Below are 22,497 nucleotides of genomic sequence, written 5' to 3'. Positions count from 1 at the left end.
AGGGGGCTGTAAGGGGATTTTGATTGGGGGGGCCCTCAACATGGTCCTTGGGAAGGGGGCCTTAAGGGGGTCCTTGTGGGAAGGGGGCATTAAGAGAGTCCTCAGGGGATGGTGGATTCAAGGGGGTCCTCGTGGGAAGGGGGCCTCAAGGAGGTCCTCGGGGGAAGGGGGCCTCAAGCAGGTCCTCAGGGGGAAGGGGGCCTCAAGGAGGTCCTCAGGGGAAGGGGGCCTCAAGGGGGTCCTTGTGGGAAGAAGGCATTAAGGGGGTCCTCAGGGGAAGGGGGATTTAAGAGTGTCCTCATGGGAACGGGGCTTCAAGGGGGTCCTTTTTGGAAGAAGGCATTAAAGGGGTCCTCAGGGGAAGGAGGATTCAAGGGGGTCCACATGGGAAGGGGGCTTCAAGGGGGTCCATGTGGGAAGAGGACATTAGGGGGTCCTCAGAGGATGGGGGATTCAAGGGGGTCCTCATTAGAAGGGGGCTTCAGGGGGGTCCTTGTGGGAAGAAGGCATTAAGGAGGTCCTCAGGGGATGGAGGGTTCAAGGGAGGCCTCATGGGAGGGGGGCTTCAAGGGGGTCCTTGTGGGAAGAAGGCATTAAGGGGGTCCTCAGGGGAAGGGGGCCTCAAGGGGGTCCTTGTGGGAAGGTGGCATTAAGGGGGTCCTCAGGGGAAGGGGGATTAAAGGGGGTCCTCATGGGAAGATGACCTCAAGGGGGTTCTTGTCAGGAGTCCTCATGGGAGTTAGACGTGTCACCCTCTGAAGAGAGATCTGCGTTAAATCAGTTATAAGGTGGTTGCAGCGTTTGCTGAACAACTTGGCATGTTAAAGAAAATGGTATAATATAAAAATAAGCTCTGCAAACTGCCTCATTGCTCCAAACCTAAAAATGAACAAATCTGCCAGGTCAGATGTGGCTTAGTTGGTGTTGCCCAAGTTTATTTTGTCATTTCACTCGATGTCTGGGAGCACTTGGCAGGACGCAGACGATTGGCAGCGATGTGAAGCAGACAATGAGCAGCCAGTAGTACAGAAGTAATTGAATTTAAAGCTGAATTCTAATCTAATCCAGTTACATAAGACATAAAAAATCACTACGTTTATAGTATGGTGTATGGCCAAATGCATATGGACAGCCCTTCACATGACTGAGTTCTGTTGTTTCATTCACACTTAATGTTAACAAGTGCAGAAAATCAAGTACATGGCCGCGCAATATCCATTGACAAACATTGGTAGGCTCTACATCATTGGCTTGAATTGGAATTGGAATGCTGGTTGCCAGCCAGATCGTCTTTTCCAACATCAGTACCTGAAAACACAAATGCCTTTTTGGCTGAATGGGAGCAATTTCCAACAGACATAGTTACATAGTAGGTGAGGTTGAAATAAGACACAAGTCCAACCTATGTGTGTGAATATATGTCAGTATTACATTGTATATCTCTGTATGTTGTGGTCGTTCAGGTGCTTCTCTAATAGTTTTTTGAAACTATGAATGCCCCCGCTGAGACCACCGCATGTGGAAGGGAATTCCACATCCTTGCCGCTCTTACAATAAAGAACCCTCTATGTAGTTTAAGGTTAAACCTCTTTTCTTCTAATTTTAATGAGTGGCCACGAGTCTTGTTAAACTCCCTTCTGCAAAAAAGTTTTATCCCTATTGTGAGGTCACCAGTACAGTATTTGTATATTGAAATCATATCCCCTCTCAAGCGTCTCTTCTCCACAGAGAATAAGTTCAGTGCTCGCAACCTTTCCTCATAACTAATATCCTCCAGACCCTTTATTAGCCTAGTTGCCCTTCTCTGTACTCGCTCCATTTCCAGCACATCCTTCCTAAGGACTGGTGCCCAGAACTGGAAAGCATACTCTAGGTGCAGCTGGACCAGAGTCTTGTAGAGCGGGAGAATTATCATTTTATCTCTGGAGTTGATCCCCTTTTTAATGCATGCCAATATTCTGTTTGCTTTATTAGCAGCAGCAGCTTGGCATTGCATGCCATTGCTGAGCCTATCAGCTACTAGGACCCCCAGGTCCTTTTCCATCCTAGATTCCCCCAGAGGTTCTCCCCCCAGTGTACAAATTGCATTCATATTTTTGTCACCCAAATGCATTATTTTACATTTTTCCACATTGAACCTCATTTGCCAAGTAGTTGCCCACTCCATTAATTTGTTCAGATCTTCTTGCTAGCTTTCCACATCCTGCGGAGAAGTTATTGCCTGGCTTAGCTTAGTATCATCCGCAAATACAGAGATTGAACTGCTTACCCCATCCTCCAGGTAATTTATGAACAAATTACTGTAAATAGGATTGGTCCCAGCACAGAACCCTGGGGGACCCCACTATCCACCCCTGACCATTCCGAGTACTCCCCATTTATCACCACCCTCTGAACTCGCCCTTGTAGCCAGTTTTCAATCCATGCACTCACCCTATGGTCCATGCCAACGGACCTTACTTTGTACAGTAAAAATTTATGGGGAACTGTGTCAAATGCTTTTGCAAAATCCAGATACACCACATCTACGGGCCTTCCTTTATCTAGATGGCAACTCACCTCCTCATAGAAGGTTAGTAGATTGGTTTGGCAAGAACGATTCTGCATGAATCCATGCTGATTACTGCTCATGATACCGTTTTCATTACTAAAATCTTGTATATAGTCCCTTATCATCCCCTCCAAGAGCTTGCATACTATTGATGTTAGGCTAACTGGTCTGTAATTCCCAGGGATATATAGAGGGGTCACAGTGCTTCGGGGATATCTGAGTGTAGAGGGGTCACAGTGCTGGGGAGGTATCTGGATGTAGAGGGGTCAGAGTGCTGGGGGGATATCTGGGATGTAGAGGGGTCACAGTGCTGGGGGGGGATATCTGGGGTGTAGAGGGGTCACAGTGCTGGGGGGATATCTGGGTGTAGAGGGGTAAGAGTGCTGGGGGATATCTGGGTGTAGAGAGGTCACAGTGCTGGGGGGGTATCTGGATGTAGAGGGGTCAGAGTGCTGGGGGGATATCTGGGATGTAGAGGGGTCACAGTGCTGGGGGGGATATCTGGGGTGTAGAGGGGTCACAGTGCTGGGGGGATATCTGGGTGTAGAGGGGTAAGAGTGCTGGGGGGATATCTGGGGTGTAGAGGGGTCACAGTGCTGGGGGGGATATCTGGGGTGTAGAGAGGTCAGAGTGCTGGGGGGATATCTGGGTGTAGAGAGGTCAGAGTGCTGGGGGGATATCTGGGGTGTAGAGGGGTAAGAGTGCTGGGGGGATATCTGGGGTGTAGAGGGGTCACAGTGCTGGGGGGGATATCTGGGATGTAGAGGGGTCAGAGTGCTGGGGGGATATCTGGGTGTAGAGAGGTCAGAGTGCTGGGGGGATATCTGGGGTGTAGAGGGGTCACAGTGCTGGGGAGATATCTGGGTGTAGAGAGGTCAGAGTGCTGGGGGGATATCTGGGGTGTAGAGGGGTCACAGTGCTGGGGGGATATCTGGGGTGTAGAGAGGTCAGAGTGCTGGGGGGATATCTGGGGTGTAGAGAGGTCACAGTGCTGGGGGGGATATCTGGGATGTAGAGGGATCAGAGTGCTGGGGGGATATCTGGGGTGTAGAGGAGTCACAGTGCTGGGGGGATATCTGGGATGTAGAGGGGTCAGAGTGCTGGGGGGATATCTGGGGTGTAGAGGAGTCACAGTGCTGGGGGGATATCTGGGGTGTAGAGAGGTCAGAGTGCTGGGGGGATATCTGGGGTGTAGAGGGGTCAGAGTGCTGGGGGGATATATTGGGTGTAAAGGGGTCCCAGTGCTGGGGAGTTATTTAATTGGGGTTGAGAATCCAGGGGTGTGGAGGTGGTAACAGGATAACAATGGTAGGGGGAAACCTGGTGTGTGTGTGGGGGGGGGGGGGGCTGTCAGGCTGGATAGTGCCTAGCAGATATATTATATGCACAGGACAGCTTTGTTACTTTATGTATGTAGTATGTTTCCACTGTTTCTTTGCTGTACAGAATGATTGTTCATGTAGTTAATGTGGAGCTCCACCCAAAAGGGGAAACTCCGCTTGTCTGCCCCTACCTACTTGATGTCTGTTTACCTGCCCTGTCTCCATTGTAGGGGCCCCAGAGCATTACATTGCCCAGGGGCCTATGATGCTATTAAGATGGCCCTGCTGCAGACATGCACGGCGATGGATCAAATGAGGGGCTCAGGTAAGTAAAAAAAAGGGGGGGGGGGGGTGAGGGTGATGCCAACACCTAAACTTTTTTGACTGTAATGCAAGGAATACATTAGGGTAAAAAAAACCTTCTGCTTTTAGAACCACTTTAACCGCTTGCCTACCGGGCACTTTCACCCCCTTCCTGCCCAGGACAATTTTCAGCTTTCAGCGTTCTCACACTTTGAATGACAATTGTGCAGTCATACAACACTGTACACATATGACATTTTTAGCATTTTTTCACACAAATAAAGCTTGCTTTTCGTGGTATTTATACATGTATTTGTACATTTGATTATTTGAGCGCCTCTATAATCCCATCCTCCTATTCCCATTTATTTTCAATACCCGGGATGTGGTGTATAATATTGTAGAGTCACTCAATCCACTCTCCTTGAAATTTGTAAATAAGTCATTTTTCTCCTTCACTGATGTGCGTTGATGAGGCGGCACTAATGTGCACTGATAAGGCAGCACTGATGAGGTGGCACTAATATGCGGCCCTGATATGCAACACTGATGAGCACTGATAGGTGGCACTGACATAGCTCCCAACTGTCCCTGATTTCGAGGGACTGTCCCTCATTTGGAGCAATGTCCCTCTGTCCCTCATTCCTCCTCATTTGTCCCTCATTTTGGTCTGATCTATATAGTTGTATATAAAATGCACTTTTTATCTTTCAAAAAGTGTTTTCCAGCGCTAAACCTTTCATCTGATTTCTAAATTGCTGCATTTGCCAATGTTAAAAGTCAGGATAAAAGAATAGTACAGTAAAACCTTGGATTGCGAGCATAATTCATTCCAGAGACATGCTTGTAATCCAAAGCACTTGTATATCAAAGCATTTTTTTTTACAGGGTATAAGCCTCGGTTCACACCAGAGGCGGCACGACTTGCAGGTCGCCTCACCGAGGCGACCTGCACACGACTGCCGGGGCAACTTGCAAAACGACTTCTGTATAGAAGTCTATGCACGTCGCCCCAAGTCGCCCCCAAAGTCGTACAGGAACCTTTTTCTAAGTCGGAGCGACTTGCGTCGCTCCGATTAGAACGGTTCCATTGTACTGAACGGGACGCTACTTGTCAGGCGACCTAGGTCGCCTGACAAGTCGTCCCAGTGTGAACCGAGGCTAAAAGAGAAGAGAGGCACCTCTAAGTGTAGCAATATGTTGCTAAATGTTGTACCTTCATTAAATGTAACCATATTGCTACACTTAGTGCCGGTGTTCTGCCGAGAAAGTTCCGCTCGGCGGCTAAGTTCCCCCCTCTACTGCGCAGGCGGATCCAGCGGAAATAGCCGAAGGTGAAAATCAGCTGTACACGGCGCCTGCAGTCGGGCCCCTCGCTTCGCTCGGCTCTTTTAGATTCCCCCTCTAGGTCCACTTGGATGGTGGGGAAGGAACCTGGACCCAGAGCGCAGGCGCCGTGTACAGCTGATTGAAGCGTTTGAGCTTCGGCTATATCCGGCGGCTGACAGTAGTCCGTACTGCGCAGGCGCTGCGCAGTACAGGGGGAACTTATCCGCCGAGGGAACATTCTCGGCAAGACACCGGTTCACACAGGGGCGACTTGTCAGGCAACCTAGTCGCCTGACAAGTCGCCTCCCGTTCTGTACAATGGAACCGTTCTAATAGGAGCGACTTAGAAAAAAGTTCCTGTACTTCTTTTGGGGCGACTTGAGGCGACTTGCATAGACTTCTATACAGAAGTCGTTTTGCAAGTCGCCGTGGATGTCAAGTCGTGCCGCCCCTGTGTGAACCGACTCTTAGAGGCTCCTGTCTTCTCATTTATACTCAGTTGTGACATGACGCTACACTCAAGACATCAAGACATCGCTTGTATATCAAGGCAAAATTTATTAAAACATTTTGTTTGTCTTGCAAAACGCTCTCAAACCAAGTTACTCTCAAACCAAGGTTTTACTGTAGTGGTAAAAAAAAGCACTTGTGGGTTTAACTAATATTTTTTTTGTATAATTCACCTTTAAGGGGTGTGGCAGGGGGTGTGTCCTACTTCTACATACTTTTGCTAATAGGTGTCCCTCATTCCCATCTCAAAAAGATGGGAGGTATGCACTGATGAGCACTAATAGGTGGCACTGATGGGCACTGATAGGCAGCACTTATGGGCAACGATAGGTTACATGGATAGACGGCACCAATGGGCGCTGATGAGCAGGCACTGATGGGCACTGACAGGCAGCACTGACTTGCATCACTGATGGGCACAGACTGGCATCACTGTTGGGGCTGCACTGATAATCTGTACAGCTCTCCCTTGTGAAGAAATGCCGCTGATCGGCTCTCCTCTCCTCACACTCTGTCAGTGTGAGGCGAGGAGAGCCGATTACCGGCACTTCCATGTTTACATGTGACCGGCTGTGATTGGACACAGCCAAACCCATGCGTAATGAGTCGCATCATCGGCTCTTTACCGAGATCGGGGCCGCGGCGTGTCCCTGCGATCGCCGCACAGCGCGCCCCACGCGATCGCAGTGAGACTGGGCGACGCCATATGATGTCAGGCCAGAACTAGAGGGGATCCCGTCCGCCGTCATTTGTCTATACAGGAGGCAGTTAAGTCTTTGCAGTTATTTTCCAGATTTGTCAAATTCTAAAAAAAAAACAAAAAAAAAAAACGTGTCTTCCAGCAGTCATCTTAAATAATGCTCTACAAACAGCGTGATCTACCTCCCAGTAACCTGTAAAGGTGACCATACACTATACAATCTGATTGTACAATGTCCTTTAGATCTACTGTGAACTATGTAGAGCAAGGGCCTTCCTGATATGATACAAATTGATTGAGTTGTTCAGGTCTGTCCTCCTGTTACATCATTTTGGTGAATCTAATGGAGATTGTACAATCAGATTGTATAGTGTATAGCCAGGTTAACGCTCCAGTTGCGGAACTACAATTACGGGTTTGGTATGCGGCGGGCAACATCTAGCATTGGAGACGGTTTCGCAATCACTGACATATGTTACTTCTGTCTAAATCCCAGCAGCACACAATGACAGGCAATGTACAATACTACAGAGTGAGCAAATACATCAGAAAAGCAAATTTAAAAAAATTTTAAAATATACAATAGGATTGTTGGATTACCAGGACTGTGTTGTCTTTACCGGCGACCAGGCAGCTGCACGTTGCCGTCAGGACTGGCACCCAGAGAGCCTGCGGGGTACGCTATGCAAATATTCTGGCTGAGCATTGTAAGCGTCTCTCCCATTGAGTGGCTGACAAAGCTGCTGATTGGACGCAGGAATCTCCCGTCCTTACTGGCTTTTTGTTTAGAGACTTTCACTTCTCTGCATGAGTGCTCAGTGTTCCCTGAGCTCGGCACCCATCCAACTGTCTTATGTCATTACTACTACTACTGAGAGAAAAGGGATCAGAAATATTTTAGCACCGCATCCCACAAGATTTAGATACAGAAAACACAAGAGAAATGGGGACTTTAAGGGCGGCATTCACACCTGAGCGTTTTGTAGCTTGAAGCTCGCAATTTTCTGCTTAAATGTAAAAAAAGTAAAAAATGAAATAGTAATAACATATGAATAAATAAATGTAAAATAAATACACAAATAACTAAAAATCATCATAAATAAGTAAAATAAATGAATATAATGTAATAATACATTAACAAAGAAAAATTAACCTCTAACCTTAAAAATGTGAAATACATTTTTATTAATAATAATAATAAACACCCAGACTCGGGTAAAAAATGAAATAGTAATAATATATGAATAAATAAATGTAAAATAAATACACAAATAACTAAAAATCATCATAAATAAGTAAAATAAATGCATATAATGTAATAATACATTAATAAATAAGAATTAACCTCTAACCTTATAAAATATGAAATACATTTTCATTATTATTAATAATAATAATAATAATAAACACCCAGACTCGGGTAAAAAATGAAATAGGAATAATATATGAATAAATAAATGTAAAATAAATACACAAATAACTAAAAATCATCATAAATAAGTAAAATAAATGAATATAATGTAATAATACATTCATAAATATTAATTAATCTCTAACCTTATAAAATATGAAATACATTATTATTATTATTATTAATAATATTATTAATAATAAACACCCAGGCTCGAACAAACAAATACATTATTAATAATAAAAATAATAATAATAACAATTTATTTTGTGTTAGGGTTAGGGTGTTTAGTTATTTATTTATTTATTTATTTATTTATTTTCCTGAAATTTTATTCAGGTTTTCCATAGTACAGCAATGCTGATGAAAAAAAACAAAACAAATCATAGCGAAATAAAATACAGACTGTACTCAAGGATTATAGATGCAGAAAATTGTAAATGTGTTATGCAAAATATTAGGGAACATTCATGCGGCAATACGATAACACTGACTAATTAAAGGACTAGCATCTAATCCAATGTTTCGCCTACCATTAGATGCGAGCTAGACAATGTGGATTTAACTGAAAAGCATGACCTTATCAAAAACCGCATGTGCGAAAGTAATAAAGATGTCAGTATCAACCTTATAATTACTTATAACTATCGAGTATAATACAAAAGGTCCAGGGGAAGATTAAAGAATAATGGCAAGCCCATCAGAGGATGGGTGTAGAATTTTATTTTTTTAAGGGGAAAGGGTTAAAGTTAAGGGTTAATTTTTTATTTGTTGTTACTTATCATTCATTTATTGAATTTATTATTATTATTTATGATTTTTATTTATTTGTGTATTTATTTTACATTTATTTATTCCTTTATTATTATTTGTATAACAATAAATAAAATAAAATAAAAAATAAATAAAATAATAATAAATAACCCTAACCCCAAATCCTAATCCTAACTCTAACCTAAACTGAACTCCTACCCCTTACCCTAATAAAAAAAAACATTATAATAAATGAATAATAATAAAAGAAGAAATAAAAGCTAATAGAAAAGCTAAAAAATCTGAAATACCTAGAAAAAAATGATGCAACAGATAACAGTTTTCTCTATTGGCTAATAAAAAAATGCCAAAGCCCTAAAACACTACATACAAACGTGCAAAGTCGTGCATAGAAACACGCGAAAAAAACGCCGGAAAAACACTCAAAGACATTACGCTCAGCCTAAAGGTGCACATCGACACAGATATATTTAAAAATTATTATTTATTTTAGATCAATAATATTAATTTAGTAAAACTGATAAATTTAACAGACACATTTTACATGTTTCATGTTAAAAATTGATGCATCCATCTCGACATGTTTCGCCAAGTTTTTTATACAGCTTCTTCAGGAGTATATGCATCAATCTAGGTTAAACAATAAACAATTCATAAGAAAAAAATACAAAACATATTACACTTAACCAAAAACGTATCTATTCATAATGTGACACACTCATATAACAGTATATATTATCATACAGAATAAAGTAATCCTTTGTGTTATGCATCCAACAAGGTATTGGCAACTTCACGATCATTTTTGTGTTATACGGGTAAGTTATATTACATACCTTTTCAATTTTCATTGAATACAGTTGTGCTCAAAAGTTTGCATACCCTGGCAGAAATTGTGAAATTTTGGCATTATATTGAAAATATGACTGATCATGCCAAAAAAAAGTCTTTTATGTAAGGATAGCAATCACACGAAGCCATTTATTATCACATCGTTTTTTGGATCCTTTTTAAATCATAACGATAACAGAAATCACCCAAATGGCCCTGATAAAAAGTTTACATACCCTGGAATGTTTGGCCTTGGTACAGACACAGAAGGTGTCACACACAGGTTAAAATGGCAATTAAAGGTTAATTTCCCACATTTGTGGCTTTTTAAATCACAATTAGTGTCTGTGTATAAATAGTCAATGAGTTTGTTAGCTCTCACATGGCTGCACTAAGCAGGCTAGACACTAAGCCACGAGGAGGTAGAAAAGAACAATCAAAAGACCTGTGTAACAAGGTAATAAAACTTTACAAAGATGGAAAAGGATATAAAAATATATCTAAAGCCTTGAATATGCCAGTCAGTACTGTTTAATCACTTAATAAGAAGTGGAACATTTGGGGATCTCTTGATACCAAGCCAAGGTCAGGTAGATCAAGAAAGATTTCAGCCACAACTGCCACAGGAACTGTTCGGGATACAAAGAAAAACCCCACAGGTAACCTCAGGAGAAATACAGGCTGCTCTGGAAAAAGATTGTGTGGTTGTTTTTCAGGAGCACAATACGATGATACTTGAACAAAAAAGAGCTGTGTGGTCAAGTTGCCAGAAAGAAGCCTTTACTGTACAAGTTCCACAAAAAAGCCCGGTTACAATATGTCCAACAACACCTTGACATGCCTCATTGGCTTTTTTGTGGCACTGGTACAGTAAAGGCTTCCTACTGGCAGCTCAACCATGCAGCTCTTTTTTGTTCAAGTAAAAAAAAAAAGCTGCCGACTTTTAATAAAAGGACACTTACCTGTCCAGGGATCCAGCACTGTACTCTACTGGGTTGGTTCTTCACAGGTCTTTGCATAGCTCCCAGATTTGGAGGGACTTTCCCTGAGTGAAGTCCCTCTGTCCCTCTTCATTTGTCCCATATTTTACTCTGATGTATATATGCACTACTTATCGATCAGAAAGGGTTTCCCAGCGCTAAACCTTTCATCCAATTTCCAAATTGCTGCATTTGTACATTTCGAAAGCCAATATAAAGGAATAGTAGTGTTAAAAAATAAAAAAAACTTGTGGTTTGAAATAATCTTTTTTTTAAAAATAATTTTCCTTCAAGGGGGCATGGCAGGAGGTGTGTCCTATGCCGTCTGGCCAAACTGAGCGATCGGGGGGGAGAAGGGCCTTAGTCAGAGAGGTGACCAAGAACCCGATGGTCACTTTGAAAGAGCTCCAGCATTTCTCTGTGGAGAGGAGAACTTTCCTGAAGAACAACCATCTCTGCAGCACTCCACCAATCAGGCCTGTATGTTGGGGGGCCAGATGGAAGCCACTCCTCAGTAAAAGGCACATGACAGCCCACCCGGAGTTTGCCAAACGGCACCTGAAGGACTCTCAGACCATGAGAAACAAAATTCTCTGGTCTGATGAAACAAAGATTGAATTCTTTGGCCTGAATGGCAAGCATCATTTCTGGAGGCACCGCTCATTACCTGACCAATACCATCCCTACAGTGAAGCATGGTGGTGGCAGCATCATGTTGTGGGGATGTTTTGCAGCAGCAGGAACTGGGAGACTAGTCAGGATTGAGGGTAAGAGGAATGCAGCAATGTACAGAGACATCCTTGATGAAAACCTTCTCCAGAACGCTCTGGACCTCAGACTGACGCCGGCTGGGTCTATGGTGAGAAAATCATTGGATTCATGTGTGCCTCCTGGTATAAGGAAGGACAGATCTTTGCCCAAACTTGCACGTTTGCAGAGAATGTTAAACAAGCGTGTGGCTGCGGAGTATGGCTTGGAGTTTCCCTATGTGCCCCAGGACATTGAACTTAACCGGGAACTTTGGTACAGTGAAACTGTTTGGGACTACTTCTCTGTGCCTAAGCCTTTCCGAAAGACTGGATGTTCTGTTAAAATGGATGAACGTTTTAGTGGTTGTTTCATGCACTGGAACTTTGGTCGGCACATCTATGCTGACAAAGTGGTCATCTGCAGGCCCGGAAAAGATGACGTTGTCTTTTTTATTACCACAGTGGATAAAACAGGAAAGACACTGACCTTGCCAGATCCCCGGTTTTTTTGGTAACTATGGACAAAAGAACTTTGAAGTTAGATAGTTAGTTAGTGTCAGTATAAAGAGATCTTCGTGGTCAAGATCTGCATATTCTGTTCAGTGTTTCAAATCCAAGGACTTCTTTTTTGCTAGCCGGATTTCTTTCATTTGAAAAAAAACATTTTTATACAGGTCTCGTGGACTCGTTAAGATTCTTTTTGATACTAGATGATGGGAAGAGAGGCTCATTTAAAAAAAAAAAAAAAAAAAAGTGAGGCTTTGCTCCTAAAATTGTACAGTATATGTGTGTGTTTAATAAGTTTTCCTTTTCAGGAACTATTGGATCTCCTATAAGGCTGGGAGGCTTTTCAGCTAGATAGATAGTGAGGTTATGTACAGTCATAGGATGGTTTTGTTTACGGACGTGAACATAATGTTTTGACGATGTAAGTCTTATGATGTCTTTCCACTGTCTTTCTTTCTTCTCTGACTATCCCAGTTATTTAAAAGCTCAAATACCTACTCCCAGGCTTGGGAGTTACTGTCATTGTTTTTGGACAGAAGTTGGGGACAACGTCTACTGTAGTGGGGGGAGTATGTAGCGCTGGTAGATTTGCGATCTACCATCTGATAGGTAAATTCAGTAATTTGTTCGTTAGGGAAGTTAGATTTGCCTCTGTTCCAGCTTGGCTGACGTTATGTGTGTTTCCATACTGAGCTGTGGGTGTCGCTGTTACCACTGGCTAGTGTTGGAGAGGCAACGTGTTAAAGCATATGGGTGCTCCTCTTTCCCGGAGACAACTCGGTGGAGGTGGTCCTCCGAGTTGCATTCTGGGAGAGGGTATTTATGGGACAGACGCCATATTTTGGGTCGTTTTACAGCCACCTGCCGGCCCTCCTGGCCGACAGGTATGCTTTAGAGTGCTACCTGGTGGTCCTCCGTTCCGGGGGCCCGCGTCGCTGCAGCACATGGGTGGGCCCAGAAGCTTGTCTGGGGCCTACCACAGCAGCTGAGGAATGGTCCTGAACTGTCTATCCAGAAGGGAAGAAACTGGACAACCGAGAAGATCCCAGGGGAGGACCCGTCATGGAAGGATCACGCAGCGTGCTGGTCTGGAGAGGGGACTGGTGACTCGGTTGGAGGACGTATCCTAAAATAACTTCACAGCATAGTGTCGCCGGGTTTGGCTTAAAGGTTCAAGCACTGTGACTGACATTCACCACAAAACCAATACATCCTGTGGCAGAGGATCGTACGGGTTCATCCCAAGCAAGTCTGTGGCAGAGACTTTGTTCGTGCTACGTACTGGCTGCTAGGCAAGTGAGAGAGGCCTATCCAGGCGAGCAAAGATTGTGTCCCAGGAGGGGAGCGCATTCTATTGTAATATTCAACTCTAAAGGACATTTGTCAAGAATCCTACAGAAAGGTATTTGAGCTTTCCCTGCAGTTTCCCTTCTGCCTCTCTCCTGCTACTTCCTTTGTTAATTGTTCAATAAAGCATTGAAAACGTACTCAAGTGTTGGTGCTTGTATCGTCCGGAGGTAAACTCAACGGAACCCTAGACCCGGTGCCGGTGAAACAGAGGGAAGGAGAGTGAAGGTAACAGCCTGCTTTAAACCAGAAGCTCCATCGAGAGTTATTGCTACTAAATATTGAACAGGTGCACTCACAGCTAAAAAGAAAATGTTGTAAGAAAATGTGATAATAAATGAACTAACAAAATTTAAATCCAAAATGAAGGTGAATAAATCCACTTAAATTGACATAGAATAAAGCAAAATATACCATTAAGACAGATACAGAAACTAAATTTGAAAAAAAAACAGCATCTGATAATGATTGTGACTGAACAATAAAATAAACACCTAGGATCATGTGATGACAATTAGTCGCAAAAGTGCATTTGCACTCCGCAATGCCCAAAAAACATGTGCATTTTCTGGGCATTGCGGTGCGATTTACAAGCACGTTATCTTCTATGGGAAGGCATCTGATTCGCAGATGCTTTCCGTTGTGAACAAGCATTCTCTCCCCCTCCTCACTACACCTCCCCCCATCTCCCTGCTCAGCTGATCCGCAGATAGAACAGAGAGGCACCGCTGAACAGCTGCTTTTTCTCTTCGCAGAGAAAATGTAGCTGGAATTTGCACCAGACTGGTGTGAACCTGGTCTAAATGTTAAATTATTTCCTGCAGGTTATCCGTTATTCATGTTTACTGCGTATTAATATAACTAGTTATCACCCTAAACACTATCTTGATAACTGATGGTCGATGCCGTATGCCTTAATACTTGTTCACCGATGAATATTATATTCCTATCTGCGTAATTGTAAGTGTTCTCGGTAAAAATACCATCCCACGATATATTTGCATTACAATATTTTTGATAAATATATATATATATATATTGATTATATTTCATTTCTTTTCTTTCCGGTTACTCTATGCTATATAGAACAAACACAGAAAAAACAAAAGACCATCTGTTTCCATGTGTTTTATTTTATTTTATTTCCATAAACTCATGTTTTTAATATGCATTTGTATATATATGCACAATGGTACTTGCTTTTTCAGTTCTTTACTTTTTTTATTCATGTATTTATTCTTTCATTAATCATTTATTTTCTTTTTCATGATTTTTTTTTTCACTTTTTTCATCTTTTGTTCATTGATTCATTTGTTTCAAATTTTACACCCGTATATATGTCAGCCCCCCCACACACACCTGTAAATATATCAGCGCCCCCTCACACATGTATATATGTCAGCGCCCCCCCCCCACACACCTGTATATATGTCAGCGCCCCCTCACACACCTGTATATATGTCAGCGCCCCCTCACACACCTGTATATATGTCAGCGCCCCCTCACACACCTGTATATATGTCAGCGCCCCCTCACACACCTGTATATATGTCAGCGCCCCCTTTACACACCTGTATATATGTCAGCCCCCCTCACACACCTGTATATATGTCAGCCCCCCCACACACACACCTGTATATATGTCAGCTCCCCCACACACACCTGTATATATGTCAGCTCCCCCACACACACCTGTATATATGTCAGCGCCCCCCCCACACATCAGTATATATCAGCCCCCTCACACACCTGTATATATCAGCCCCCTCACACCTGTATATATGCCAGTCCCCCCACACACACACCTGTACATCTGTACATATGCCAGCCCCTCACATACACAAATCTGTTAACACACAAGGCTCTGCCCCCTCCCTGTACACAAACAGCCCCCCTCCCTTTCCTTCACAGCCCATACTTGTAAGACCCCTTTCACACTGGGGCGCTTTGCAGGTGCTACAACACTAAAAATAGCGCCTGCAAAGCGCCTTGAAAGAGCCGATGCTGTGTCTCCAATGTGAAAGCACCGAGCGGTGCGCTGGCAGGGCGCTAAATCAATGGGGCAGCGCGGCTATACCGCCGGAATAGCGCTGCTGCAGCAGTGCTTTGTGGTGGTTTTAATCTTTTCTTGACCGCTAGCGGGGGGGGGGGAAGCGCCCCGCTAACGGCCGATTAGCGCCGTGAAATTGGCAGTAAAGCGCCGCTAAAAATAGCGGCGTTTTACCACCGATGCCGCCTCCGCCCAAGTGTGAAAGGGGTCTAAAGAAAGTCTTCTTACCAAGTCCCAGCTCGTTTTCACAAAGCTGACATGTTGCTGAGAGTACAGATCACATGAGGGGTGCACATACACATAGTAGCCAGAGGTGGCAGTAAAGAGCTCGATGTCTGAGCTCAATGACACAGAGAGCACACACTGTGAGATCGTTTCTGTAATGCACAGCATGGCTCCCCTTCACCCGTCCTGCCTTCTTTTGGCCCGGGCGGGTCCCTTACAGTTGTGATGGCTGTACCCCCCTGATGGCGGCCCTGCAGATAACAGTCGGATCTCGGGTGGAAACGGACAGACGGTCCGTTTCCATCTGACAGCTACATAGAAAACATCAGGGAAAATGGGCCACCATATGCATGCTGTACAAAAACATGTCGGTTCCCACTTCACTAGGTGTAAATAAGAGGAGTATTCACTTGGAGGGATTATTGTGGAAGCAGTAGCGTTAAAAAGACACTAAATATTATATTTATTCTTCAAAAATAATCCATATTCATCCAATACCTAATGGGCTTGAAATACATTTCTTACTGTGTTTTTCTGCCTCCTTGAGCTCCTGAACCTCGAATTTTCTCCCTCATTTCATTTGGAAGGAGCCGTGTACATTAGCGCTCACATACACGGCTCCATGCACACTACTCATTCCATAGTTCATAGTCCATCTCAGGAGTGAGGTAGAGAGGATGATTACTTTCCTACATACAGCGGTATCATGGAGAACAAGCATAGCCTCCCTCTAACAGGAGGTTAAATCAATCACAGCAGCAAAAAAATAAAAAAATAGGAGGAGGCTAAGAGCAGCAATAGAAGGGACTTTTCTGTGTTAGGCTGGGGTCACACTAGTGCGAACTGGATGTGTTTTTTCTTCGCATCCAATTCGCATGACAGGCGATTGTGACTGGCTCTGTATGGAGCCGGTTCACGAATCTCCATGGCGGCTGCGGAGCGGCTTGCACAGGAGTCCTGGGCATCTTTGGCTCCGTTTCAAGGCTGAATTTAGGGAAAAACTTGGCCCTGATTTGTCCCTAAAACAGAGAACAGGGACGAACTGGACCCCCTGCTGTGAGCCGCATCCAGCAACAGTGTAAACCCAGCCTAAGGGCCGGTTCACACCACAAAAACACACTCCAGATGTGTTCCAGATGCGGTTTGGCTTACAGTGCACACCACAAAAACTGGATGCCTTCCTGCATGCGCGTTTTTGCTGCATTTTCAATGCGTTCCAGTGTTTCTTTTTCCCCTCTTTTTTTTTCCTCCAAGGTTTCCCTTTTTTCTTTTTTTTCTGTTATACATTTGTGTTTTTTGTGCATATAAATGCATTCTGGTGCATTATTTATGCAATTTGCCACATTCCAGTGCAGTTCAGTGCAGAACGTTCTAATTTTTTTTGACTGCACTGAGATGCACTGCACTGGTGTGAACTAAGCCTTTGGAACCCAAATAACCTACAGTCCATGCGTTTTTGATGCAGAAAAAAAATGCACTGGACTGCATCTGGTGTGAACTGGCCCTTAGGCTAGATTCACATCTGTAAATCAATCCATTCAATACTCATCACTATGTGTCTATTACCAAGTGCAGCTCCCCCCACCATGCTTATATCCTATATATGGGATACAGCAGAGATAAGAAAAGACAATATGGTGTGGCGCTTGCAGTTCCTCTATACAATAAACTAAATATTTAAATAATGTAATAAAAAGTTAATAATCTAATAATAAATGTATCTACTTCGTTGTGTAGAGGAATTGCAAGCGCTATACCATATTGTCTTTTCTTACCTCGGTCGTATCCTATTTATATCAAATATTAAAAAAAAAGTGTTTAAGCGTGTAAACCTAATAAATGATAAAGCATTCACTTAAAGAGGAAGTAAACCCCAATGGGATTTACTTCCTCTTTTGCTCCCCGCAAGGCCTGCAAATTAAAAGCATAATGGGCTAGTGTGCATTGCATACTAGCCCATTATATGACACTTGCCTGCAAATGAAGCCCGCGCTGGCCCCTGTGCAGGCCGCGTCCATCTTCGCCCCTCTTCCTTCCGGGGGCCGCGGACTCCGGCTCTGTGACTGGCCGGAGCAGCATGACGTCACTCCCGCGTCAGCCACGGCACACGCTGGGGGAAGAAACGGCATGGTGGTCCAGCGCAAATCGCCGATGACGACATCGGCGCACTACAAGTGAAATATCTCCTAAACGGCACACGTTTAGGAGATATTTCCACTACCTATAGGTAAGCCTTATCCTAGGCTTACCTATAGGTAGATGTCACACAAAAGGGTTTACCACTTTAAGCAATTGTTAGACTAACAGCAAAAAATGAGAATTCCAAAAAAAATGGCTCAGAATCAAAAACAAACAAGTGACTAAATAATTAAATAAATACAAGTGCAAAGTCCAAAAAATAAAGTGAAAAAAATAATAAACTATGTGAAATAGAAAAAATGATTCAGTCCATTAAGGCCAATTCGCAAAGGCACCAAAAAAGTGTTTTAAATAGCAAAGTCCAATAAAATGGATCCACAATCTGTATATCATATAGGTGTCCCCCACACTTCAAATTTCTGTGCATCCGCCACCGAGTGACACCACATCAATGAGCCTCTTACCAGATCCAATGGACCATTAAAGGGGTTGTAAACCCTTGTGATACTTACCTGCTCTGTGCAATGGTTTTGCACAGAGCAGGCCCGATCCTCTTCTTCTGGGGTCCCCCCACCGGTGCACCAGGCCCCTCCTCTTCATCGGGTGCCCCCCACGTAAAGACGCTTTCCCTGGGGGGCACCCATGCAGTGGATTTGATTGACAGCAGTGGGAGCCAATGACTCCTGTAGCTATCAATCTGTCCAATGAGGAGAGGGACAGCGGCAGGAGCCGCTGGGCTCGTGCACATCACTGGATCGGATGGGGCTCAGCAGGTAAGAAAAAGGGGGGCTCAGGGGAGCTGCAGCACAGAATGCATAAAACCTTGAGGCTTTACAATAAATGGTCAGCAGCGCTTGTTAAATCCTTTTGAGCAGGGTGATCCAGGCACCAGGCACGTCTCCAATCAGGATTGCTCCATCAGCATAAAGGATATGTTAGGAGATAAAAGATGTATGCCCATAGTGAATTCCATAAAATGTATTTATTAAAAACATAATAGCAAGTGTTGCAACACTTGCAATATATTCAACACAAAAATAAGTGTAAAGTGGGCAAAAAGTATAAAAAATCTGCATGCGGCAGTACAAGTAAAAATGCTTTCCCAAAAATGGGCTACGTATGTGATGAGGTAGCCCATTTATGTGAAATAAACATGGTTGTTAGTAGGAGGTATCTGTTGTCATGCAGGAAAACGCACCAAAAATGCATGTATATGTGTTTTTTAAGCGTTTTTGATGCAATTGCATTGGAGTCAAAAACACACCTGCTGCGTTTACAAAAGTCCCTGCACCTTTCCAAAAAATGCATTGGTGGAAACTGCATAGATATGAACATGAGCCATAGAAACTAATGTTAAATGGACTGTAGTGCATTTCTGCAAATCTGCAAATGGACTGCAAAACGCATAGGTGTGAACCTAACCTTAAAGTGATTGTAAAGTCTTGTTTAAAAAATAAAATAAAATAAGCATGTTGTACTTACCTGCTCTGTGCAGTGGTTTTGCACAGAGCAGCCCGGATCCTCCTCTTCTAGGGTCCCTCTTTGCTGCTCCTGGCCCCTCCCTCCTATCAAGTTCCCCCACAGCAAGCAACTTCTTATGGGGGCACTGGAGCCGAGTCACAGCGCCGTGTGTCGATTCAGACACGGAGCCCCGACCCCTCTCTCCCCTGATTGGCTGACTGACTTTGATTGACAGCCGTGGGAGCCAATGGCTCCACTGCTGTGTCTCAGCCAATCAGGAGGAGTGTCCTGGATGACTTAGACATTTGTGGACATCGCTGGAGAAAGATGGGGCTCAGGTATGTAATTAGGGGGGTGCTGGGGGGGCTGCTACACACAAAAAGTTTTTATCTTAATGCATAGATTACATTAAGATTACAGAAAAAACTTCTACCTTTACAACTCCTTTAAAATGTTACTAAACCCACAACAGTAAAATCAGTCTCTAGTTGCAGTAAAGCATGCTTGTTATACTCACTGTGGAACCTAAGGGGTTAATCCTCTGCATTGTGTAAAAAGGCTGTTTAATCCTGGCTTCTCTGATCCTCCCCTTCTCCCACAGTCCTCAATCCATCTCGTGATATACAGAACCGTTGAAGTCACTCTGCACATGCTCAGTTTGGTGTGTATTGCTGGAGAGTTTTTTTTTTTCTTGGGAGAGTGCATGTGATCAGCACAGGGCCAATCAGCACTGTCCAGACAGAGGGTCAGGGGTTCTGCAGAATCATAGGACAGTCAGGGGAGAATGAAAACTTCTCCTATAAGCTTTAACCAGACACTGATAGAAGTCACAAGACTGCTATACACTGCTGGTGAGAAAAAGTATTTAGCAGTTTATATTTTCTAAAATAATTACATTTCCATGTTCTGTGTACTGTGGGAGATCTGATATAGTGAATGCAGAGTCCTGGGTTTAGTAACACTTTAAGAATACAAACTGGAATAGAATATGTTCCTTGAAATGAACTGACACTCACCAGGAAGAACTTTGCAAATATTTCTAAAATAAAGGAGCACAGAATACAATTTAGATACATTTATAATTCCTGGAAGAGCAACTGTTATTATGTTTCTTTTCTTTAAATTATTTTTATTAACAATATTTAGACAGATAAAAAAATAACCAAACCAATGATTACATTGTTACAGTGTGAGCAGAATTCAGGGATCATGTTCTGTACAGGTGACCAATCAGGAAGCCGTGTTCTTCTGCAGAACCCACAAAGCTTCCTTCCGTAGTAACAGTAACTAAGGTAGGCGGGGTGAATGGAATTCCCTTTGAGACACCAGCCAATGAGAGGAGAGGTGACAGATTTCCAACTTGCAGCCAGCCTGGACTGGTCTCATGAAATTTCATGTTGGTGTTTCATCAGTATCTGTGCTCAGGTCCCGGCATACAATGCAGCGACATCGTTCGTCCTTCCGCTTTGATTTCATCACTCTGCCTGCTTTGATGTTTTATTATTATAATAGCTCAGGGTGTGTTTATATATTCCATTCATGAAGGATTTTGGGCTCTGCTTTCATCCAATAATAAAAAAAATGAGAAGATTGCATTACTAAAAGTGCCAAAAAAATATTACGGGGTCGTGGCGAATTGTAGCTTTATTAAAGTGTCATTCCACCCAAAAGTTACATTTTAGTTACCAGTGGAGACATAGGTGTGTGCAGCCTAAAGCATTAGGGTGTGTGCTTCAAAACTCAACACATGTGTGTGTGTGTATATATATATATATATATATATATAATGTACATACATTCACACACTTCTAAATAAATATAATAAATATTTTAAAATGTATTAAAGCATGGACATGTCAGTAGAGCAGTGGAGGGCCTCAGTACAGCAGTGGGCGGTATCACTAGTTTTTTATTTTTATTTTATTTTTTACAATTTTTTAAAATATTTTATTTTTTATTTTTTTAGAAGCCCTGTTGGGTCTAAACAGACTCCTTATGTCTGATTTTTGAGACAGAGAAAGGGAGGGACTGAGGACAGAGAAAGGGAATCTGTGCTGCACAGAGTGATTAGGATGTGCCCGGGCACATCTGGCACACCCTGTGTGCACACCTATAAGTGGGCGTTTGTTAAATAAAGGACTTGTCAAAACTGCCTACTGTCTTTTTTTACACTACACTTTTTTTGGTGAATATTATGTACTCCATACTCACTCACATAGGGGGGGGAAGGGTGCGATCCGGTATTAACCACTTGCCGACCGCCTTCCGTATATATACTGCAACAAGGTGGCTCGGCTGCGCAAACCGACGTACCTGTACATCGGTCCATGTATGTGATATTGTAGGCGCACACAGAACACACACAGGACACACAGCACACACACAGGACACACACAGCATACACAACACACACACAGGACACACAGCACACACACAGAACACATAGCACACACACAGGGCACACACACAGGACACATAGCACACACACAGGACACACACAGCATACACAACACACACACAGAACACACAGCACACACACAGGGCACACACACAGGACACACAGCACACACACAGAACACACACAGGACACACACAGCACACACAACACACACACAGAACACACACAGGACACATAGCACACACACAGAACACACAGCACACACAGGACACACACAGGACACACACACAGAACACACACACATAGCACACACACAGAACACACACAGGACACACACACAGAACACACACACATAGCACACACACAGAACACACACACACAGGACACACAGGACACACACAGGACACACAGCACACACACAGAACACACACACACAGGACACACAGGACACACAGCACACACACAGAACACACACACACAGGGCACACACAGGACACACACACACAGGACACACACAGGACACACAGCACACACACAGCACACACACAGCACACACAGCACACACAGCACACACAGCACACACACAGAACACACAACACACACACAGAACACACAGCACACACACAGCACACACACAGGACACACACAGGACACACTGTAAATGGGGTCTGTCAGACACCCTCTGAAGAACAACCCACTGTGGATTGCTCTGCAGAAGGCTAACACTAGTCTAAATTAGCCCCAAAGGGAAATTTTACCCCCAATTCACACCTCAACGATTTGCCACGTGTTTCACGAACTGCAACAATATTCAATAAGAGATTCCCACCTGGGCACTGTACTGCTGCTTATCCACTTGCTGATCGTGCACTGTAGCTCTACTGCTATAGTGCGGGCTGGCTGTGCAGAA

General features: G+C 43.6%; 1 protein-coding gene across 3 annotated transcripts in view; it reads right to left on the bottom strand.

Annotated features, from left to right (window-relative positions):
- Positions 1 to 16,237, bottom strand: part of ASNS (asparagine synthetase (glutamine-hydrolyzing)) — a 105,021-nt gene extending 88,784 nt beyond the window's left edge. Inside the window, exon 1 of one of the 3 annotated variants that reach the window (XM_073629555.1) lies at positions 16,115 to 16,237. In XM_073629555.1, the coding sequence (XP_073485656.1) occupies positions 16,115 to 16,164 (50 nt within the window). In that variant the 5' untranslated portion in view covers positions 16,165 to 16,237. Of the gene's footprint in view, positions 1 to 7,315; positions 7,470 to 16,114 lie in introns of those variants that run through there. The other 2 variants (XM_073629556.1, XM_073629557.1) reach the window with 2 other exon arrangements.
- Between the last annotated feature and the right edge of the window lie 6,260 nt (positions 16,238 to 22,497).

The sequence above is a fragment of the Aquarana catesbeiana genome, linkage group LG05 (genome assembly GCF_042186555.1).
Source record: "Aquarana catesbeiana isolate 2022-GZ linkage group LG05, ASM4218655v1, whole genome shotgun sequence".
NCBI classification, from domain to species: domain Eukaryota; kingdom Metazoa; phylum Chordata; class Amphibia; order Anura; family Ranidae; genus Aquarana; species Aquarana catesbeiana.
This window is presented reverse-complemented; position numbering and strand designations above follow the sequence as displayed.